This window comes from Metopolophium dirhodum, chromosome 4, assembly GCF_019925205.1.
Source record: "Metopolophium dirhodum isolate CAU chromosome 4, ASM1992520v1, whole genome shotgun sequence".
Lineage (NCBI taxonomy): Eukaryota > Metazoa > Arthropoda > Insecta > Hemiptera > Aphididae > Metopolophium > Metopolophium dirhodum.
The window spans coordinates 40,039,904-40,066,814 of NC_083563.1; the positions used below are offsets into that span (position 1 = coordinate 40,039,904).

Below are 26,911 nucleotides of genomic sequence, written 5' to 3' on the forward strand. Positions count from 1 at the left end.
TAGGTACATTCATATCAGAGATCTTTTTTATGTTTATTATTATAATTTGTAATTATTCCATGGGGGTCGAAATATTATTTCTTTTGAATCTTCACTGTAATTTCACTACCTTGTCTTTGGTTAACGATAATGGAAGTTTTTCTGTACTCTTCTAAAGTATCCAATTTGTCACAAATCTCTTTTTTTGGTTTTTATATTATAATTTTGCTTTTCTGAAATGCAACTTCGTCTAACGACTGAGGTATTCAGGAAATGGATAAAACCATTTATATCTTCTGAACATGGGAGGTATATTCCACAGGTACTATGATACCATTCCTTTAATTTTTTGTTGGGACTACGGAAAAGCCATTCTGGAGTCTGATTGATGGATCTTTGAAAACACAACGCTATGTACGTCACGCGAGGACCCGTTACTAAAGACTTTAATACTTTTCGCATAAAATCTCCTGGAATTGCACTTACGAGATTAAAAATAGAAGCTATACAAATTATTAACAAAATTAACTAATTAAAATATACATAGGTACTCGTGCGTAGTAAACTTAAAATGCTATGATAATATCATTAATCTTATAATGATATTATGATATTATGTGTATTAAATAAAAAAGTAATTAATATTTTTTTTAAGTTATGATTATTTTTGTATTCTATACAATATAGTATATTATACATTTTTTTTTAATATTTCTCGTGTATAATTAAGTATATAAGTTATATTTAGGATCTTATTTTATATTTTGTATACAACAAAATATAATATTATAAAAATTTTGCTCTAAATGTATAATATCATTTAGTATAATATATTGTATAATTGTATATGTTATACAATATAAAGATGATAATATACAATAAATCTAAAAGTTTAATATTTTTAAACTTTTATTGAAAATAAATATAATTACTCAATCCAACTAAGAATAAAATAATTATCACAATATGAATTTATTATAAGTGGCCTGGTGTGGCACGGTGGTTAGCTTCAGTCATAAACGTGTTCTGATGTCAAGCATCAGGTAGTGTCACTAGTTCCCGGATGGGTGATCACCCGTGTTTTAATGACGAATCCTACATATATACACGTGTTCTAACCAACCGTGCCCTCCCCCATGGTTAAATAACTTCAAAATAACCTACAAGCCTAATAAGTAATAAGTAATGACCATACATGAGTAGAAAACTTAACTTAATAAAAAAAAAAAATTAAGTATAAGTACACAACCTCCCAGTGTTTAAATTACTATTATATTTTCAAAATATAAAATAATTTAGGGCAAAACAAATTATCTTCGGAATATTTCTTTAAACGTTTATAACAAACATATATTTTTTTTAACTAATAAATAATAATAACTGTTGTTTTCTTAAGCTCGATTCAATTTGTGTTTTTAAATTTTTTCCTAAATGTTGATCACACTGTAAATATGAATACAATAACTTATTATATTCTCGAACAAGCTCAAAGGTATTTTAGCTCACGTAACTTACATTAAAATAGCTTTAGAAAATTATTTCTGAATATTAAACTATTAATTAAGTACGGCTTTAATATATTTATTTATTATATAGGTATTTCAGGTCCCAATAGTTTCAATAATTAAAATTATTTTAATTGGGTACAAGTTCTGTAATAATACATGAATACAAGGAACTCTAAATAATTAACAATACATAGTTCATAAGTATTGTTAATTATTTAGAGTTTCTTGTACTCATGTATTATGGACATACCATTTTTAAACACTAGAAATTATTATAGATTAAGTTTGTTTTACTTTATTTATAGCTACGCGAATACGGAATATTTAATTAAAAGTACAGAGTAATTAATGATTCACATACCGCGTGTAATACTGCCGGAACACTTCAATACAAACTGCAATGAAAAATCGTTTTAAATAATGATAAGAATATAAATTAATTAGGGCTTTCAAAAACCTTGGGTATTATTTATCAAAATTTACTCACAGAATTTCCATGAGAAACCGATTGTCAGTATATTGCGTATCACAAGACAGCAGAACAGGGTACCTACCTTATTTAGCAGCTGTAGCTGTCCAGGAAACTAAGACACATTGTCATCTTACATAAATAGCTCATCGTTTTTGCTTAAATCAAGCTTACACGTATTTCAGTCATGACGCAATATATAACAATAACGATTTATCGTTTACTTTAATTAAAAAAACATCTATTACTCAATTATTTAGAGTAAAATTCCATTGGGAAATGTTTGGTTTTAAGTATACCAAACTACTAACTATATATTAAATCCAATAAATTGATTTATTATTATTTTTATTAAAACACAATAAAAATAATAATTTAAATCCCATACAAATCAGTACTATTGATGTTGTCATAATTGCACACCAACCGTATATTTAAGGTTAATATATATGTGATAATATTACAAAAATAAATAAGTATACAATATTATAACAGTAATGAGTAAATGTAATGTTGTATATATTTCAGTATAATTAAGATAAACAAAATGAAAACGATTAAAAATAGCTCACTTAAAATAAGTTGATTGAAAAAAATTACCATACATTGTCCTAACATACTATAAAAATGAATAAAAATTTTTTTAAATATTAAACCTGCAATAGAATGTTAACATTATAATTATAAGTATATTTCCATTTACCTAGGTAAATACTGGTTAAAATACTGGGTAAATACTGGTTCTATACCAGGTAATAAAAAAATTTTTTTTAAATTTACATTTGAAAAATCGTATTAGTCGAACTATTCAACATAAGCCTTATTTGGTTTTTAATTATTTAGTTTCTATTGAATTTTATAAATCACCAAATTAACTAACGATTTTGTATTTTAGAAATGAATAAATAATAAGAGAAAAAGAGTGTGGAAACGTACACGCATTGCATTAGAAAAATCAATTTAAATCAATTATTTATGGTTTTACGCTACTCAATAAACGTCTTGACCGCATTAGCATTTCGACGAACAATGTTAGTTTTTATGAGATGTTAAGATTGAATATTGTAAAACAATTATATTTATTCATTTAAATCCTGATGAAAATTGAATTTTTATAACAATAAGTGTATAAATAGTACACTAGAAAATAAAATATTGAATTATAAAATAACGAACGAAAGAGTACCTAACTCAAACATAGGTAAAAATATTGAGTTAAAATAATTACGTTTTAAATATTATTGCAGGTCTTAAATCTTTCTCAGTATATTATAGTCATTTTTGCTGTCTAAGAATCATCTAAAATTTTATTAGACATTAATTAACATTATACAATTTAAGTTTTACATTACAATTTAATGGTTAGCTATAAATATATGTGCATAGAATAAAAATTATTAATTGATTACCTACCTTCTTCTAATATAATAGACGCTATTGAAACAAAAAGCTAGTTTCGCTAAGAATAATACCTAGTTAAAATTTAAATGATAATTTACTGTATTCTTAAGTTCAAATATTAGTCAAAATTAATCCCACCTGGGACCTTTATTGTTATAGTTGATCTTGGGTCTATGATAAGAACATGTTACCCGATATCGCTTTGTTTGATTATGAGTGTTTCATTCCATTGTTCACAGAAAAACCGGCTGTGTTATCAGTTTATATTGGTTCACAAAATAATAGTCTAGGAGCTACTGACGGTTTGACCTCAACTTTTTTACCTTCCTTGAAATTTGTATAGCTTATAGAATTCGGCTGATTTGTAGACTAGCTCGGAGGGGAGGGAGTGTCTCAAAAATCAACTGACTGAAATAATTAAAATATGATGTTGTAGAAAATTCCGATACTAACGTGTAAAAAACAGTTATAAATCATATAAACTAAACAATTTATAAACAATTTTATATTTATATAATTTTATTGTTTTTTGCACGTTAGAATTTGAATTTTCATCAGCCGAGTTTCTTATAACATAATTTAATTATTTTAAACCATTTAGTGTTGGTGGCTGAGGCGCTAAAATCAGTTGATTTTCGAGACACCATCCCCCCCTCTCCCACCATACTGGTCTACGAATCAGCTGATTTTTCTATCGTATTCGTTTAAATATACAATTTCATAAAAATTTGAACTTGAAATATCTAAAAAAAGTAGTGCATATTATGTCTTACTATGCTTCTGCAAGTAGTAATAACAACTGATAAGGATTATATTGAATTGTCAAGACCAAGTTATTAAAATTAAGAATGTTTTTTTCTTATTTTGATGAAATTTAAACGCTTATAAAAATGTATCTTTATGAATAACTTATGTTAGAAAATTAAATTGTCTACCTAGCTATTTGATCAAACATTGTGCTAATTAAACATTAGCTTAATACTAAAATAATATATTTATTTTCATTCAAAGAATTGTATTAGGTACACATGTTTTTGTACATTTAATAATAGGTTACTTATACAGCTACATACTTATATCTTACAATTCAATATAGGTATCAATATGATAAGTTATTACTAATAATGACTGAAAAAAAAATGTATTTTCAAATCCATTAAAATACAACTATAAGCTATTAGGTACTTTTAAACATCAATATATTAATTGCTTTGGTTATGAATTTGTAACTACAATGACATAAATGCACACATTATTACCATAGCTCGTTATTATTCCCATATACAATCATTATTAATACCTATATTTTTATTCATTAAATACGAACCATTAATAACATGCAGAATTATAAATGTTTTGATTTACAGTATAAACCTATAAATAATTTTTAATACATTGAAATATTAGTATCGATAAATTAATATGATGATATATTTTTTTTTAATTTAATAAAATAAACAAGTCTTGGAATACCTTAAATACTCTTTTGAGAATCCTCGGCATTTATTTAGAAAATTTTAAATTCTTTATTCGTGTAATTTTTATACACTTTTTAAGTTGAAGCTAAAATTTCAAAAATGTTGCATCAGGGACGATTTCTATCATAATATAGGTTAATATTTCGAATCATAATATTATTATAATCATCCGTTCCTTTAAAATGGTTTGAAAAAATATATTCAATACTGTTAAATTATGTTAATTCTTGATATTGACATAACTCACATTGCGCAGAACGAATCCGGTATGTGAATTCAATACATCCACAAAAAATATACTAATTTGTTTCCTGGATTTGTAGAATTACTTTATTCAAACCATGTTTTTATTTAATGCGTGTGGTATTAGAGTTTGAGGATATTTGAAGTTCCATGAAAACTTCCTCTGAGTATCCAATTGGTAAAATTTAACTTTTTATTCATACAATATACGGCTGAATTGCAACAAGATAATATAGGTAATTTGCGATAGTTTTATTCTTATATTATATTGAACATTTCAAATTTGAACATATAACAATCATTGTAATTTGTGATTCACTTTTACAAATTGTATTAGATTACAATTAAACGTAGGTACCTAGGTATACAATAAAATCCATTAATTTAATTAGTAATAATTATTATTCTCAACAACACTTTTAAACGATAGGAATTTCTTTTATAATTTTTCGATATCGGTCTTCTTTTATTATAATAAAATAAGTGCCCAATTTATTTAATCCCAGAAAAAGTTAAATTCACGAAAACTAATAAAAACAAAAACGATACATTGTCTCGGTCTTATTATATTTCATAAGCTGCATATGTATATACTATATAGGTAATATCCATTTTGCTTGTGTAAATCATATTATGCATATTAATAATAAAATATTTTTGAAAAAAATAGCATAAACACGTTAGGGCTCTACCACTGGATAGACACTCCCCTCATTATATTATATCATTGTACTTTTTTGTATGATATATTATTAATATTGATGCACAATGATTTTATACATTATTCGAAAAAAAAAACACATAATTAACAAAATATTACAAAATATATATTTTCAATAATATTTTTTTTTATGAATTCAACTTTCTTTTGAAACAATGTAAACTATTTCAATCAATTCATTTTAACAAAAAAGATTAATTTATTGGAGTTAAAAGTAGGGGTAGTTATAATAGTCAATTTCCTATAATTAGTCATTCAGTTTTCAAATTTATTTTGCTCATGTCATTATGTCAGTCATCAGACTTGACTCAGTTCATAAATTAACTTTGTATGCAACTGGCAGTGAACTATAATTTTTGAAATTTTGATGTATCAACAAAATATTTCAGAAACTTTTACACGTCAAAAACATTACAGTAGTTAGTACGTAAATTTTTAAACAAAATGTACACATGGTCATGCATCCATGAATCTAACGAGACGTGTAAATTATACACCCGCGTTAGACGTACATTCTTAACACTGCCTTAAAACAGGGTAAATTAAATAATTTTGGTAAGATTAATATTTTAACTATAGCCTACTTTACTATAGAAACTAATGTTATCAATACAACCTAAAATTATTTGATTTAAATTAACCACGCTTTAGTACGAAATATTAATATACCGAAACATTTTGTATTACCCTATCGTTATGGTAACAATCATGTGCTATTTTTTATCAATCAAAAATGTATTTCAATAGAACTCTATAGTCTATAGCACGGGGAAATTACGCTCTGCGCCTGTATTGTTTATTTTGCGTAAAAATATTTTCATTGAATTTTATGCATACAAAGGGAGCAATTTATTTCTTATAGGTGGGAAGTTCCCTTTATTTCTGTGTCAAACCGCACCATAACCGGATGGATTCAGGATACTTGCACATTTATTTCACCCATTTTACTACTGTAAACCGGAGTTTCGTTGGCCCGGAAAAGCAGATCCGTTACCGGTCAAAAATATACACACGCTTTGTTTTACCCACATATTTTCCATCTCACAGCCTCCGGGGTATAATACTATACATACCATATATCTATCTAATAATGTATCTCTATGGGTTCTTGTTTTTATTATTACTCGAAATCGTGGCTTTATCTCCTCCTCCGATTCTTCTCGTAGTCGAATGTGGTAAAAGTTCTTTCCGGTCAGGAGGAGTTGAGGAAAAACCGCCAATTAAAAATGCATCAATTCTTCTGCACATAAAATATACGTTTTCCTAAACATCCGGTTCTCGTTAATTTTAAAATAAAATAGAATAACAGAAAGTGAAATCTAAACGGGAAAAAAGATTATTGGTTCACTTTTGAAAATATATAACAGCGACTTCAAACTAAATCCAATTCGACATCATTGTATAGAAATAATAATATTCATGTAATCACTTAATTTAAATAGTAATACTACCTAAATAATCCGATTAGATCAATGTAAGACAAAATTTGTCTAAAAAGACACCATATATTGTTATGTACTTAATTTAAAGTAAATAAAAACAACAGATTTCGAGTATTTTAATATATTTTCAGTCCTGTCTGAGTTGAATAATTTGTGAATGTATGATATTGTATTTATACACTACTAATTATTAAAGTGTGATATAAACACATTTATCTTTTCAAGCTAAATATGTATGAAATTAAATTTATTAGATTATATTATATTATTTATATTATAAAAATCAATTGATTATGTTTGAGATTAAATTTTAAAATATAAGGTATTCCACTCATTATTTAAAACCACACTTGATGATAGTTCTTTAAAATAGTTCAATCGTTAATAGTTGTTCCTTTTGATTAAAGAATCTAATTAAATAATTAATAAATAAACTATTTATAGGTAAGTACCTATATACCAACTAAAATCAAATCTCCATCGGTAGGTGAATCTGATTAAAACTTTTGAAGCAGTGTAGCAAATTTTATTTTTTAATGTGATGATTTATATATTTTTTTTTTTAATATAATATCACAACACATCACTATTATACCTGGAGCTTAAGTACATAAACGAAGAGATACGAGTGGTTTACATCCGGTCTGTATAACTTTTCCCATATTTCGTAGTTATTGTATCGTGTTTCACACTTGTCAGTAAATAGTAAAACAATAAATTTTAAAATGATTTCTAAAGTAGGTATATAATATAAAATATTAAAATATCTGTATAAAATGTACTATGTCCTATGTCCAAATGAAACTTTTGAAGCACTCTATGCAAACCAAAAAAGATAGTTACACAAAAAATTAAAATTAAGTTATTGCATCGTTATTACGTACTCACTCCTATTACAGCATTAAAAAGTATGCAGTTATGTCTAAACTTCTATTGTTAATCATAAATTAACCAAAATATAACATTCCCAATATCAATAGGTAAAATATATTATTTATGTAACAATTAATAAAGTAGGTAAAAAGTTCAAAAAGTAGGTAATTTACATGGATGAAAATAAATAATATGTTTTGAATATAAACTATAATATACTTATGGTATCGTTTAATAAAAAAAATTTCTAAAACCAAGAAACAAAGGTGGGTAAGTGGATGTCACTCTGCTGTACAGTAGATTACAAGTGGGTCGCTGTAATGGATGGTGTTAAATTTGAATTCAATGATATAATATCATTGTATAAGAAAAACAATTCTGAGCGAAAACGGTCAGTCAGCCTATGGTATTACTAAAATATTTGATGATATTATTGTGAATAAAGTAATTTATATATAACCTATTTACGTGAAACATTGTTTTAAATTTTCAAACCTTAGATATAAAATTTGAACATTTTATACATTTTTAACTACAAAATAATTATTAAATTTTAAATTTCATATATTTTGTCAAAATTTGAACTTGAAATTGTGCCTTTGTATTTTTAATATTTTTCAACTGCTATTGTAATAATATATAAGGAGCCTTGCATTAAATTTTCGCGCTATTTTACCCAACAAATAAAATTTTATTGATATTTATAGAAAAAAAAACTAAAAAAATTTAAAACTGACAATGTCCGTAAATAGCTCAAAAAGAGTCAAAATTTTATGGTGTATAGAAAATAAAAATATAAAATTTTTACATTCAGTAAAATTGTTATGTACCAACAGTTATTCGTTTTTGAATAACAATAAAATAACAAAACCGCTACATGAGAAATCGAGTGAATATCCAATATTGTAAAAATATGAACTTCAAACGCTCATAAAAATTTAATTTGTTTTGATGAAGGTAGACAAACTTACGAATAACATTGTATTACATTTTCAAATCTTAGATTTAAAAAGAAAAATGTTTATGAATTCTCAACTCAAAATAATTCGCTAATTTTCGTGATTTTTCCTTTTAAATGCTTATAAAAAAAAAACTGTGACTAAGGATTTTTAATATTTTTCAAATGGCATTGTAACAATGTATTAGGAGCCTTGTATTAAATTTTCAAGATTTTTTACCCAACAAATAAAGTTTTATTGACATTCATAGAAAAAAAGACTAATAAAATTGGAAACAGAAAATGTTCCTAAACAGTTCGAAACTAATCAAAATATTTTGAAAATATTATCGTGTATTGAAAATGCAAATATAAACGACCAGTGAAAATTTCATGTATATACGTTCATTGGTTTTAGAGTTACACCAAAAACCAAAATCGATTTTGTGGAAAACCGATTTTACGTAAAAATTCCCGTTTTTCTTTAACTGTTCTGTTGTTTTTCCCGGCGCTATTAAAAACTATTGGGAATTTTAAATTTTAACCTCCTCGATGCACCAACAATATTCACTTTTCCATCGAACAAGATACTGAAGTTTAAAATTGAAGCATTATTTCGATTAATTATCGTGTACAGACACAAAAAAAAACACACATTAATGTAAAATCAATATATTCATCATTCCACTTAGAATCTAAAATATGTATGAATAGTTTTAATAATATATTTACAGTAGGTACCAATATAATATTTCAACAATCTTGGTATGCTTCGGTGAATTGCTTAATGATACCTTTGAGATACGATCTAACTTCTGATATCTTTCATGGTTTTTGATGGTCAATAAGACAATAATAACAATACGGTTTTATATTTTTGAAGTTTTGACTTTTAATAGATTGTCAACTTTCTATGTGTATTTTATATTTTTGTTGTTTTTTTCGTACATTGTTTTCGATTATTTATTTATTTTAAAACCATTTTCATACACTTAAATTGATCAATGTATCAATAATAATCTTGGTATTAATAATTCTCTAAAAAAAAAAATTATACCTAGGAATTTACCTACTTCTGAAATAAAAATAAAAAGATAATCTAAAGCATTTATAACAATTAACTTAAAAATTATACCTATTTACTTTGTTTATTTTAATTTTTAATAATTTAATATAATAATAATATATTAACTTTGCATATAACTATATAAGTATTCAGTTTGTTTATTATATTTATGTTAAAATGGAAACGTTTGTACTTCTATCTGCGTGCTTGAACAAAGTTATAAGTATAATATGCATAGATTTTAAAAACATCATTTTCTTTTGATAGTTGTTATTCATAGTACCGTAAAACTTTTGTTTGGAAAATTTCCCCCTAACGTCCTTACCTTTAAAATATTTTCTTGTCCAAACGTTACCTCTTTTGCCATTACAAAGGTTGTTAAAGTTTTTCTGAACAGACTGCTGTTTGCTAGAAACTTCAGTCAATATCTGACAAGCACCGTTGACCAAATTCTGCATTATTTATGTGGAGGTTTTATAGGAACTGCACAAACAACAACAATAGGTACATATATCAACCGAAGACTAAAATGAGGGCAGTTAAAAATTTCTTTTGTTTTTGTGGATATGACATTTAACAATAGAAGAGATATTTAAAAACAATTGAATTACAAATTATCTATTTTATTTTTATACATACTATATTTTTTAAAAGTTTTCCAAGTAAATTTATCAAACATAAAAATGTATATTACGTTAATAGAAACTAAAAAAAATGTTAAACAATAATTTATGTGAAGTTAAAATAGTTTTTAATTCTTTTCAAATTACCGTATAAATAACTTGTACAGTTGTACCTAATATTAATTTTTTTTTTAATATTATATACTCGAAAACAGTACATGTTTGAATAAAAAGTCCAACGATTGGTAAAAAAAATAAATTTAGTTTGTTCTCCATGACTATGATTTAATATTTGGTGTGCTTAGACGTTAGAAAAAAAACAAATTCCTTTATCCACGCATGATATTATTATGTATAAATATATAATAATGTACAAATCAATTTTATCAAATCTATATACGTATTTAATGTACTTACACAATGCAAGGTTGTATAGTGTAGGACATAAAAGTAATAAACCGGTAGTCTTTTGTTTTTATTATTATTTTACACACTTTTTATGTACCTACAATATTTTCAAAGATTATGTTGCTATTTTCTATGCTCACATTTCCACCAACCAATATTTATGTACAAAAAATAACACTACCTACTTTATCGGTTTGTCGTAAAAGTCAAAACTTAGTTTTAAAAGCTCGTAACCTGGAAAGCTTCCCGGCCCCCATCATATACACGCATTTAATACTATCGCTAAATATCGATGGGTATAACCTGTAAAACTGCTTTCTGAAAGTCTGAACACACTGCTTAAGTTTGACAAATCTGTGGTTAAAAGCTTTCCAGTTTACACCCATCCCACAGCGCGTGCTTGGAAGTATATTATTTCAATGTATTTATTTCATAGAACTTTATTATCTCAGAAATAGAGCACTATATCAAACGTTGTACTGAAATAGAGAAGGTATTTTCTAAAATTTAGAACATAACATAAAACTCCACGGTTTTGATTGACAATGAACTTATCGTCTTTAAATATTTAGGTACTTTATATTTCACCAAAAAAATGAGCATCATACTACAACAGTTATATATCAAAATAGAAGACCCACTTTATGTTTTGGATAGAATAAAATCTTGACATTTACAATTATATTTGATTCATTAAAAAAAAAAACAAATGTAAGTATGTAAACTGTAGGTACATTATTATAATAATATATTATATATTATAATTTTACTATAGTTTAAAGCATTAAACATAAGCTTCACGACAAAGCGAACTAAATATTTATATTTTACATGACATATTAATATTGAACTGTAGTTAAGTGAATTCATAGAATATTCATTAATAATTTATTCCTTATACTCTATATGTGTATATTGTATAAAGTTATTAACCAAAGATAATAATTGTGTGTATTCTCTAAAACATTATGTAAGTACCCCCAACAATAATTATTAATTTCGTCAAAAAAAAAAATGTAAAAAAAAATGTATATGAATTAAAATAGTTAGCTATACTTCAGATATAATATTTTATTCTTTATTTTAAAACATCTCATTTCCGATGAATTTCAACAAACCGTCCAACAACTGAAACTGTTTAAAAAAAAGATTGCTTGTAATATAGTTCAAAACATACATACATTTGTAGAATTTAATAGACCCAATTATATTTTATGTTTGTTTATTTTAAAATTATGATGAAAGCATTTCATTATCAATTATTATGATTTTAGAAGAGTTCAAATTAAAATTAAAACAATGGAGATATGAACATCAAATAGTAGGGTTACGCAGAACTACATAATAATAACACTACATAATATGTAGTTCTGCTTAACCCTACTATTTGATGTTCATATCTTCATATTCATTTTAATATTATTAAACTAGTACAACCACAATTTAAAAACCGATTATAAAATATCATTAATAAACAAAAGAATTCCTTGTTTTCTTATTAAATATATATTTACTTTCGTACTTTTTTATGTTATAAAAATATTTAACACAAATTACCCCAAAAATCTAAAACAATATTTTTTTAAGCTACATCAGAGTTTTTATAAGAAATAATAATAAAAATATTTGAAAATATCAAATAATGACACATTGTTCTAAATAAAAATAAATGTAGGTGAATCAAATAAAAATAACAAACTGTTTTCAACTATAAAAACAAATTAAAAGAAATATAAACGTGCATTACCAGTATAATATTTATCAATACCCAATTGTTTGATATTGGTTTACGGCAATTTCGTAATTTTTTGAGAAAAAAACATACAAAAAGGAATTAAAATCAAAAATTGATTTTCGATTTCTAATAATAACTTTTAAGGCCATATTTAGGGAGGCAACATTGGACTGTTGGCCCAGGTGGCTGGGCTGGCTATTTTTTTTAAAGTGTCATTGTCTTAGACTTATCGTGATTTTATTAATTTATTTCCCACATTTAATATTATATTTTTACATTTTGTAATTTATAAATTATAACTATCATTATCTTTATCATAAATGCTTTAACTGTATTAACTCTAGAGTGATTTAACCTCCGCCATCAATTATGATAATATAATTAAATCATTTTCTGAGTCACAATCCTGCAGAATCATAATTAAAATATTTTTTATAACATATAAGTTAATTTTACTATAACAATTTGTGTTACCACTGGGCGGAGAATTAATACGGACTGGATTATGTTAAAAGTATCATACTGCAGTGGCGCTTGTTAACAGTCTTACCGATTAATATGTTTATAATCTTAAAAATCAAATCTCTCAATGTTATCAAAATATTTGTTAATGAATATACAATAAATATATCGTGAAAAGAATAAAACTTAGTTCAAGACTATTTCTGAACTCTGGTATTCACGTTAATTCTAAGCTTTATTAAAAGTTTACATCACAAAGAATTTCTACACAATACGTCGTTTAACATCTACCGTAATGTCATAGCCAAGTTAATGTTGTTCAAAGCAATGCACCAACAAAACTTTATAAAACAATTAAAAATCGTCCAAAATAAAATTATAAAATATTATTGCGAAGTACAGATTACAAAGCATTAGTAATATTGAACTTAATTAAAATACGAAGTATAATAAAGAAGTACATACATTTATAATCAAAGTCTAAATAATATATTAATACATAAGATTGGTTTATAGGAAATACTGAAATATAAAATATTTTTACAATTATTATTCTATGTATTATCTGACTTTTAGTCAGAAGTTTTAATTTTAGAAGCCGTTAACTAATTTGTATTATTAATTATATTATTTAATAGTTTAAGGTTTTTAGTATTGTTGGATTGTAAGTTGTAACTATACACCAATATAAACAATGAGCACCAATAAAATAAATTAAATTTTTTGTTCAAACTATAGTTTTATTTTAATATTTAATCGATTAAATTTTATAATCAGAAGTTTTACTTAAATACTAGAAATCATATAAATACTTTTAACTTTGCAAACATGTTTTGTATCAAATTTCAGTATTGCACTCTATCCGAACGCGTTTATTTGATTTATTATTTACGAGTTACGACCAATCATAAACATAATAATTATCCACAGGCCTTAGTTTTTAATTTGTTTAAACTAATTGAAAACCCACAAACATAATAATATATTTTGAAATTCAATCCGTCACACTTGTATAAAAATTAGATTTATGGCGATTTTAAAAAATAAATCTAGTTATTGCATATTTTTACTGTGAATGTATTTATTTTTTAATGCCTAGCAAACGTCCCTGTAATATATACATTTTGATAATCGAGAACACTATAGAAAGTATTTCTCTATAATATAATAATATAGTCATATAATGTATAATACTAAGTTATCGTTGTGTCGTTATCCATTTGTGTTATGCATCATAGGCGAACATATACAAATTAAAATATTTTATATTTTAGATACACAGGAACTATAGGTAATGAAAAGGTGCGATTCATAGGAAAAGAATTTTATCGGAAAGATCGAACTTGTTACCATATTATTATAATTTTTCGGTATAGGAATAGATGAATTGATTAAAATCGTAATTCGAAATTAAAACCGACATGCGAGTCTATATTATAATAATAATAATAATAATAATAATAATAATGCAATATTATTATAATGTCCGATACATTTTCGACGGCCATCGTTGGTTTACATATTCACGTAGGTATCTGTATTACGTTTTTATGATAAATTCCAATATCAATAGGGACGGCCAAAGAATAAATTATACCCGATTTTCATTTAGTACATAATAGGGTAATTTTATTGACCGGAATCGAAATTGAATTTGCACCTAACGCCTATAATATATCTCTACCCGCCGCGTCCCGTTCGATCCGTTCCTGTCGGCATAATAAGTACCGATGCCCCGCACCCATACAACGTATTCGATTTATATCCTGCACCACCCCTGTTTCAGTGGAGAAGAAACGTCGGGAAAAATGATTATGTGGAACATATTATAATATTATGGAAACGTAGGTATTGCCCATATACTATATTGAGTAACACACCATTATTGCTATATATGTCCGTGATATCACGTGTGCATATACTATGTACTGCGGTACAGGTATACCTATATACCTATATTATGTTATACGTTATGCGTGTACGCGCTCCGTGAAGCCTATATATATATTATGTATGACGTCTGTAATACCTACATAGTTAATGACACGGTGCGTAAAAGGTTGAAATTATTGTTGGATAATTTTATTCGCTGATAAAAGAAACGTACAACTTCGACCAATGAAAACCGAACTAAATAAAACACCGGGTAATGTTTATGTATCAAACCACGTATTTATATTTATATTCTGCTTTATAAAAGCCAGATGTTATTTTTTTTTTATGTTTATGTTGTTCCAATATTCGGTTGCCACGTGCTGGGAAATCGGGTGAAGGCTATACCGTATTCCACATGATTATAACATTGTATAATTTACAGGTCTACATAACGGCCGTGGAATAATGCGTAACATTATGCACAAATGGACAATTTTCGGTCTTTTACCGTACAGCGGTTTAGGGTCAAGGTTCCAGATTGATGTGTACATGTCATAACGACCTGATGACTGCGTTCCGCTTTTTATCACTTTTGTTTTTCGCGAGGAGTTTAAATTAGTTTTCCAGAAAATTGGACTGATTAAATTATTAAAACTGCAATATTGTGGAAGATAAAACACGGTTCCGGTGGCAGTATAAATAAACGGCGAAAAGCCTGCAATTTTTTGTTATACGAGTAGAAATTTAATGTTAGTTACAACACAGTTTCGTACCTACTTTGACTCGGTTGTGAGTTTTAATATCAGTTTCATTATCTCGAAATCGTTTCTAAGTGCGTGGTTTTTTAATTTTCTTCTTTTGGCTCTAGTTAAACAAATAGCGTTCGAAATTTAATTATTGTTTCAGTTATTTGAAAAATCTGTGTCTAACATTAAACGAAATTACAAAGTTTCATTATACTACGTTACTACATATTCAATGAAAATAATTAATTAATATTAAGACATTTTAAACATTAAAACAAAACTTAGTATCGTAATATACTCATTATATTTTTTTTTTATCAATTTCAAACCTACAATATAATAACTACTCAAGTAAATTAAATTCATTAATAATGTTGTTGTATTTTCTATATAACAAGTAACAACTAATTAATTAAGTTATGGCTTAAGTAGTTGCATAAATAAAATAAAACTATGAAACATTTCAAATGACATGTTTTATGACAATCCTGCTTGTGTTGAATGAAGAATTTTTTGTAATGTTAATTTTATATTAATTTTCCATATGAACCGACATCATAACAATAGTAATCATTAACAGATTTTCTTCGAGCCAATAGATTTTTGTTAAAAGTTTTAACCAATGATGAATTGATGGCCCTATAAAAGTGAAATAAACTTATATCAATAAAATTTCATTTTTTCACTGTCGTATTTTGGACAAATTAATCCTAATCAATCCTAATCAAATTAATCGTGTATTGCGATATATTATTTATATATATTATATTAAACATACATTTAGAACAACCAAACAAATATACAGTTTCTTCGGTTTTAGTTTTAAAATAATTCTGAAATACTAAATAAAATACAATTCATTGTATAGGTATTTCAGTATTTGCATCAATTGAAAACTACTTTTTCAACATTAATTTGTACACGAATCATACCTAAACAAAAAACTACAAACATAACTAAAAACAATTGAATAAACTAAAATAAAAGCAACTCAAAGAAACAGTATTTTATTTTTTTGATACCTTGTTATTGTATTCTTGAACTCAACATATTTTTTTGTATAAAATTAATTTTACCACAAAAATAAAATATTATCCTACCTATCTCATCCACCATCTAGCACTCAGCACACATGACACTGACAATTTTTCACTTTAAAACAACGAAAATATATTATTCAAAGTGAACTTTGCCTGCATATAATAATTATATTTAAAACCGTTTAAGTTGATAAATGCTCGTACATAATGTCGTTCAATTTACAGTGAAAATAAATGGCCGTATAAATAAACCGACATAAACTATAACATTATAATATTTTTCTCGTTTTTCTTCTGATGAATACATTTGAACGTCAGGATCTTTTTTTCATATACTATTGGAAATAGTCCAGAAGGTACATAAAAAGCAAAGTATTATACAATTATTATTAACGATGCTTACGAATTTTTAACTATGTGTGCACAAAATGGGCGTGAGAAAACTATTATCGAATTTCATATCAAACACAAATAACTGCCAAGTTCTTCCAAAACTCTCAATTTTAATGGAGTGTGTAATATGTTCACCAAATTATTATTAAATTTAACCAGTCATTCAACAAAAGAATAATGCTTACACGCCTCTTTTTTGGTAACTACCCTAGTTTTAAATTAAAGTATATTTTTAGATTCAAACCAATGTTTTTATACTATCTTTCTAGTAATTATGAACGTGAAAACTAAAAATACATTTTTTTCTTTGAAATCATTAAAGTGATTTATAAACTAGCCATTTAAAACAAAATTTGGTGTTTTTTTTTTGTACCTAATAATTTCTAAGTTATTAATTAAATTATTGATACTTTTTGAATAAATAATAGTTAGTACGTAGCTATTGTACATATTATATACTTTTACTATATTTTCAAGCGATTAAGTTTTTATACAAAGTTAATTTGGAATTTAAATAATAATTTTATTTTATTAATCTAAACATGTCTTCGGAGATATTTTCATATATTATTCACAAAAATTGTGTTAGCAATATTACTATTATTATTATTATTATTACATTTTTTTTTAATATACCTCTTAGATTTTCAGCTAAACATAAAAAATTGATACTAATAGCTACTTTAAAAAGTATACCTAAAATGTGTATTATAAAATAAATAGCATTAAAACTGAAAATAAGTAAATTATCCAATATTATAGAGTTATTAGGCTTCTTACGTTATTTATAAAATAAAATTAACTTTAGACACGTCTCACTTTGTTTTTTCCCGAGTATAAAATAAATGAAACAATTTTTTTACTGATCATAATATGAATATAAATAGTAAATTTATTGGATAAATTAATGTTAGGAACCAAATTCAAAAATTTATTCACCTTTCTTTCCACTTTAAAGCATGATATTATTACCTATATAGAAAAAATCTTGAGACTTTAACTTACGTCTAAGACGTATATTTTAACCAACATAGTAATAATAAAAATATACTTTTTAAGTTTATTGTGGTTTTTTTCTTAAGAAACACGTTTCATTTAATTTTAAAAGCATTGGCGCCATAAAGTGTCCTATCTGTCCTTTAACCTTTTGCAACAGACATTGGTTGAATTTTGTAGTTTGTTTATATTTTTTTTGCGGTTTTGTTGTTTTTATTACGCAAAATGTTATTTATTCACCATTCATCAAGCATCTTTTAATTTCCGTTTTAAAATAATCCATTGTTTTTCATTCACAGTTTTATTTTAAGAGAATTCCAACATTTAAAATACGATTCGTGAGACATAAAATATTTCTCCAAATAATAAAAATTATGTCTTATAAAGAAATACAAATTAATAATATATAATTGAGTAAATCTAAGTTAAAATAAAAATTTTAAAGTTAATCTAAAATTACATAAAACATTAATGTGTGTTCATTCTTATCTAATAATTTTTTTAATATCATGAGATAGTAAAAAATTATTAGTAACTATCATTTACAATTTTAAAATAATTTTCATTATATTATTTAACGTTTATAGTTTGTACAGTAAGTGTATATCTACTATGTTCATGAAATAATAATATTAAGTTACTATTTATACAGAATACGTATGGTATACGTAATACGTAGGTACTACGAATAATTCGATCATGGATATTTTAGACGATTGATTAAAATTTAGGTGTTTATAGTTTTTTCAAGTATAATAGAACATGCATACATTGTATTTGTTTTTCAAAAAATTTGGTCAGGAGTACTTTTAAAAAAATGATTAATTAAGTATAAATGTATAAATAGTTTTTAAATACTTTGTATGTTAATTTGCCATCAATATTTTCAAATATCATAATTTTTTTTAACTTTCTTGAATTTTCATCCAAATATTAATTTAAGTTATAAGAAAAATACATAATTCAGTCTACAATTATAATAAAATAAGCTTAGCAAAAAACCATATATATAAATTTTTTTTAAAACGCAAACTAATTTTTATAAAACGCATACACAACTGGCACGACACCAATTATATCGACTAGTAAAGGATCAATAAATGAACCAAAGACCTAAGCCAGGCGACTGGTCTGGGTTAATTTATTAATGGCATATAGTGGTCGTCGTGAACGCTATAGAGGTATGGTAGTCGGGTGGGTTGTAGGGATAGAGGGTTGGGGAGGTAATGTCGCCAATGGGAGCGCCGGGTATCGTTAAAGAAAGGGTCCAAAAAATATGTTACGCATTTGACACGGAAAAAAAAAGCATTAGTAAAAATGTTAAGTTGAGCGTGAACTAGAGTAAAATCTCGTGTATTTATAATTATAATTTTTTTCATCCGTCTGCTCAATCGAGAAATCTGACACGATTTATGTCAGCAAACGGTTTTGAGGAGAGGGGCGTGGTGGTAAAAAATTGCATGGCTGTCAGAAAAGCGGCTATGATAGCAACGGTGGTGGATAGATGCGTGTGGTAGAAGTGGGTACACGAGGGGACATTTCTCCGACAGACGGACTGTTACTTGAACAATTGCCAACCCCCTATTGCCCCCACTAAATTACGGAGGTGGGGGTTTTTTGGCTCAGGAAGCTCGCCAGTCTCTTCCTGTTTGTGATGTATGTTTTTGTCGTTCACACACCCCCGAAAAGCGGTATTATTGTACAAAAACGCATCTCTCTAATACGCGTATATGTAATACGTAGAGATATAATAATATATTATAAATTTTTTTATCACATATCATGGTTAACGGTCGTGCTCAAATGATCGTTAAGAATAACTACAGATAACATAATATACGGTGCATGAAATGCCAAACATTATAAAATTATAAATTTTTCATATCCCCGAAACATTAAATCACATAAGATGGGATTATGCAGCGTGCATTAGTTTTATGAAAAATATTTGGTGTTCATCTTCGTATCTCTTAAAAACTCTCGTATATCACATATATATTTAAGGTTCACAAACAAATACACATGTCTGTCATATGAAAGATTGAACAATGAAGATATTCATAATAGGAAAAATATAAAACACTGAATCTGGTCATCTGGAGAATACAATTTTAAACATACCTATCGATAGTGGTTTGATCATATTATCAAGTTATCACATAATTTTATATATTCAATTTATATACAAACATAATACAAAATATGTTTCATCTCAGAAAAGTAGTATAAAATAATTCAAAAATGGCTATTTATTAATATAGTTTATAAAGAGTTATAATTTTACTTAATTTGGATACCAGCTTAATAGTATGTGACATAGGTAATACTTGTATGTTATATTAAATTTAATTTATAATTAATTTAATATAAATTACGAAATAATATGAACAGTTCCTTTAAGGGGTTTTCAATAACCAATTTTTATTTTTTACTATTATTTTCGTTCAATTTTTAACAAGACAATAATATTTCTACTTCTATCTAATATTTCTCATTATTATTCTTATCTTAAAAATTAAAATAAATCCAAATTTTAACACATACACCTATATTATAATATTATATTACATGAAGTTAAAATATTATTAAAAATATGATTGAATACTTTATTAAGTAAAATAATAGTTTATCTCAAATTAAAATGTTATGACATATTATATTAAGTGGGTTGTGAATTATGTGATGCAAAGAATAATTTTAAAACATAATGTTTCTTAATACAATTTAAATCAGACAAATAAATTAAGTATATTTTTTCCTATTACTATTTTATAACTGTTAAAACGTTCTTCATTATTCCAAAAGCATTATTAACCTATAAATATACTAACAACCTTGAACATAGGTATCCACTACGTACGACCAACAATGAAAATAATATTTGTCATTTTTTAACACATTAACCCTATATTAAAATAAAAGACACTGTAAGTACTATAGTAATCTACAAAAAAAAATTTTATTAAGCTCAAGGTAATTTTGATGCAAAAAAAATGTGGTCATGACCTACTCAAGTTTTACCCACATAGTAACTACCTATAATATCAGGTAGCCCATTTCTTTTTTTTAATTTGGTTAAAACGAATTTTTCAGGTGACATTGATTTCTTTTATATTTGCTATATAATTTAGTTTTTAAACTTACCCTAGATACACTGTAAAAAATAACATAAAATAGTGTGTTTTTTTTGTGTGTATATTATGTGCGTCGTGGCAGTTTTTATAATTAACAAAAAACTTTTAAAAAAACAAGATGGTAGTTGTCTGTACGAGCAGTGCGACCGCCAATTGGGTTGGATTAGTGTGGTAAAAAAAAAAATAGCGAACAAATCTTTTAATTCGTAGTTGAATTGACTTTTTTTTTTCTATTCCTTTGCAATATAGGTAACCACGCACACAAGTACATTTCACATAGTCAACTAAAAAATATAATATTTAGTTCGTATGCAATGGTGATCTACTGGACTAGTGTGTACCGTTTGGAGCCTGTCCCATTTGTCTATGCGCATATTATAATAGGGCTTATGTTTTTATTTTTTTTTTCTGCGTGCGACTGAGATTACGTATATCACCTACCGGAGCCGTTTAAATGGGTTTACGTGTGGGTCGGAAATAAATGCACTGCGCGACTATATAATATGACAGTCATTAAACGAAAGAAGACACGAAGCTGGGAGGAAAAAAAGAGATTATTCGGTCGGAGACCCGGGTCAGTTTTATTGCACGCCGATCTCACCTAATCCAAGAAGAAATCTGAAAATAAAAATGTCTGAGCAAGAAATGCGTACCTATATAATAACATATATATATAGGACGTGCAGATACGGACTACCGACCTGCAGGTTCACGCATAAAACCTTGGCTTTAGCACTTCGGATGATGTTTTATGAACACCGAGGACTGAATTCCCTCTCGCCGATGTCGACGGTAAATATTTCGCACCGGTAATAACGTATAGGATGTTTTTTTTATATATATATATATATATAAACATTCCCAGTTACGCTTTTGGAGTTCGGAAACCTACGTAACGATCGCCACAGACGCCCCTCGATCGCTCGACTCTATAGTAATATATGTAGGTAGGTACGTCCCGTCCGAAGGCAATCCCCCGGTGTGTGTTGACCGATTATTTGTTTTCACATAATATACGTATGATAACCAAACGGTTATTATTTTCATTTATAAAAAAAATATTAACACCCAAATTAACATTTCCACGTGGAAACTGTGTACATGTATAAAGTAAGGCATCGAAATGGTATTTTTAAAAACCGAAAAAAATTTAATCAAACACGATAATATACATAATATTTTTTCTTCCTAAAATTCGACTTTAATAGTTAAACTAATTGTTATTGTTTCAAATATACTAATAAATAAGGACTCATCAATTATTTCAAATGAGTTGCACCTACAGATTTTATCGTGACACAATTGTATTTTATTTAAAATAAGAACAATAAGTACCTACCTACGTTGTATATATTATTTTAATATATTGAATGGTTAATAGAATGGTAAATATCCAACAAAAATGTCACATAGTAAAAATAGTTATTATTTGTGCATTTTAAAATATAGATACATATTACATACATATAAATTATAATTTCTATATACTTAATAATTGCGAGAGGGGAAATTAATAAATATTATGTGCGTTTATTCGTTCACAGTCATCTAATAACTTAGGAATATAATTTCAGTGAAAAATATACGTTTTCAAGAAAAAACTAAACAATGCTTAGTCCAACAATTAAAATAAAAAATATCCATTAACTTATTAAAAAATAAACTCTGGACAGTTCAAATGGTAAATTAAAAAATAAGAACACATTTAATGTTACAGTTAATAAAATATGGTCTACTTTAGACCAGAAAATAAAATAGTTCTGTGAAGAATATCTGGGTGGAAGGCGCAGAGATGTGCCCAAATATCACCACAAATGTTAACTGTAATGAATACAACTTTGAAAATGACTGATGAGTGATGAAGGTTAAGCCACTGGAATCGTAATGACAGGCTTCACAAAATATAGTATATAAGCAATACCATTAGTTCAAATAACTTGTGTAAACTCAAAAACCAGTATTTCATTTGAATATACAGTATCTGTAATTTTTAAAAAAAATTTCTCATTAACTGTTATGATTACATTTTGTGTCCATTTAATTTAATTAACAAGCAACATTAGACCACATACTGTTTTTGTTAAGACTATCTATGAAACTCAAAGGTCAAAAGAATATTTATGAAAGGGATACTTAAGGACTTAGGCTGTTATAATGTTCAAGTACGTGGTTTTAGGTAGGAACATTATTTAAAAATTAAAAACAATAAGCACAAATTATGTTTTAATCACAATAAAGTAGTTATATGAAAAGTAACTAAATAGTTTTGAGAAATAAAAACTAAACTATATACTACTTTGTACCGTTAAGTGATTAACATAAATAATTCAACAAATAACTTAGAATTACGTGTTGATTTTTTTGTATTATATAACACTATTGAGAACACTTATTTTTAAAACTTTATTACGAAACATATTGTTGTGTTATAGACACAAGCTGACAGTATACAGATATCAATTTTCTCTTAAAGTCCAAGTACCATTTTAAAGTTTCGGTTAACTCAATAACATTTGACCGTCTGTATCTTTTTTCCTGTCCTTTTCGATTTGGACAATTTCAACATTCCTGTAAACCATACAATAATAGTTATATTGGTTGAAATCTCGAATAATGAATCTACTTAAAGACATCACAGTTTTCTTAGAAAACAATTTTCATTTGTGTGCTTGAGAAATAAAAAATTGTTGGGATCCATCCAAAATATGTACCCAAAAAAACAAATCGATTCTGTCATGGTCACACAAGTTATCTTCTGAATTATATATATATTATACGGCATATACTCGTGAGTTTATAATATATAGTTTATATATTATTATTATTGTATATATTTCCTCTCTTCCTTCCGTCTCTTTTCCCTTCTTCCGGTAACTTCGACCTCCGGTAGAGAAATGATGGATGACAAAGTTGTCTTTGTTCCCCTCCACTCGAAAAACCCACTGCCATTTCCAGAGGAACAACGATGATACACGCGAATTAATACGTCCGCTGACGATCATAACTCATTGTTTGACCGAGATGACAAGGCCGAGATATATGGAAAAAAACATGCATCTCATATATGGTAACAAATTATACGATGGATCATATACATCGAGAACTGACAACATATATGAACTATGTAAACATCAAACACCAGTGGTAGAAAACTTTATCGATTAAAAACAATTTCTGGATGATATCAATATCCATATCATTTTAAATAAATCATAGATTTTGTTTCTACGAATTGGATTCATTTTCTAGATACAGTAGAACCTCGATTATCCGAACTAGTTGGGACCGCACCTAGTTCGGATACGCAAAAGTTCGGATATTGGAAATATAAAATAAAAAATGTTTATAATATTATGTATTAATTATTTATTATTTTTAAAATTAAATATTTATTGTTTTTATAAATATTTTATTAGAATTGCATTACATATTACATTACATTATCAGAAATACATTAAATTATTAGAAATACATTAGGTACATGCATACATTATTAGAAATAAATAAATACATAATTAAATACATGACATTTATTATATTTTTTTGACGTAATTATCAATACCTGCCAAATACAAGTTTTCATGTTCGGATAACAGAACGTTCGTATACGCTAATTATAGTTCGGATTATAGAGGGTTCGTATAACGGAGGTTCGGATAATCGAGGTTCTACTGTAATAAGATTGTCTTGACAACAGTTAAGAATAAAAAATGAATGATAACATGACATACAACACATGTAGGTACCTATATAACAAATTACATACAACTGTAATAAATATGCAACACAAATGTATAATTATGATTCTAAATAATTTGAAATAATGTCAATATAATATAGGCCTTAGGTAAGTATAAGGATCATATGCATACCCTTATTAAAATATTTCACTAAATTTAGTAATACTTATTGTAATAAGTTTGAAAATATTTCTAGCTGTTAGATACTAACTAATATATATATATACCATGTGGGATCATGTTTTACTGTTAATTGGTTCTGTACTATTCAAACCGTATAAAAATCAATAAAAATCTATTTCATTCAGATAACTAATAAGTATTAATTACAAAATTTGTTCAAAAAACAAAAATTAGTTAAAACAATCTTTTTTCGAAACATTTTTTGATCATTAGGTAGTTGTAATGATCATGAGAAAGGGGTATTAAACCAAATAAAACTAAAATGTGAACTTAAATTAGTTCTTAATGAATACGTAGATATGTATTTTAAAATTGATTTTTTTGTGTATAAACCATTTCAATTTGATATTATTTCCAATGAATATACTATATAAAAACTGATATGGTATATACCATATACTATATAGATGCATAAGAGATAGGTCAATCTTTTGAATAACTCAGTCACTCAGTGTATAGCATAAAAATATAAGACGTATTCAGGGTAAGAAAAAAATTGGTATGAAAATCGCACATCCTTTGATAATCGCTATGGCGAAATGTATAGTAAAGACGTGCTAGAAAATGTAGAAATATTCATACACGTACGGCGTACACCTCGCATATTCTAAATGTGATTTATGAAAAACCATATTCGACAAAAACTTATTTCCGTCGTGCTTTCTGTTGCAGACGTCATTCTATTCTACGTCACTGAAAACGCTCATATCCGTATCCACCATCATTCTGCTGGGTTTGATCATGGCCTACCACGCGCTCGAAGTACAGGTAAGCTTAAAAACCTTTGTATATTATGTGCTATGAAAAATTGTGCAAGCAACCTTCAAAGTTTCAACTGTGTCAACAAAAGAAAAAAATAATATACGTCACTCTAACTAACATTTAAAATACAATATCGAGTAACCGGAACATTGAAAAGAAATCTTTTCAAAAACTTTACTTGAAAACTTACTTTACACAATGTAACCACCGATGTCAGGTGTAAATGTTACTCAGTAGTTTCATATGCACCGAGAACTCGATCGGAGGTTTCTCTCTAGCTTAGAATCTTCCGTTATTATTCATTTCGAAAAGCAAACAATCAACAAAAGAAAAGTTTTCACTAACTTTAATTCGTGTAGGTATCATAAAATAATAAGTATTATATGGTTCACTCAATATTATTACTCAACATAAACATATTTTTTTTGTTATTATTTACACTTTTCCTTGTAAGAACTTATAGTGATAAATCTCATTTGCTAAAACCATTTGTTAAAAAAAAATAAGTTATATTTTTATAACATTCAGCTCACATACAAATGATTAAAATAAATCAATAATTATCTTCATAATTAAAAAAGAGGGAAAGTAGGTAATAAGTAATAACCCTGCTGTACGGCTGCACAGTTGTAGCGTGTACCTCGTGATTGAGTAGGTCACTGTGATGGATGTGTTAAATTTGAATTCAATAATAAAT

General features: G+C 26.5%; 1 protein-coding gene across 5 annotated transcripts in view; it reads left to right on the forward strand.

Moving 5' to 3' along the window:
* Positions 1 to 26,414, forward strand: part of LOC132943737 (small conductance calcium-activated potassium channel protein-like) — a 260,695-nt gene extending 234,281 nt beyond the window's left edge. For all 5 annotated transcript variants that reach the window (XM_061012815.1, XM_061012817.1, XM_061012814.1 and 2 more), the window contains one exon: positions 26,125 to 26,414. In XM_061012815.1, coding sequence (XP_060868798.1) covers positions 26,125 to 26,256 — 132 coding nt within the window. In that variant the 3' untranslated portion in view covers positions 26,257 to 26,414. The remainder of the gene's footprint in view (positions 1 to 26,124) is intronic.
* The last annotated feature ends 497 nt before the right edge of the window (positions 26,415 to 26,911 follow it).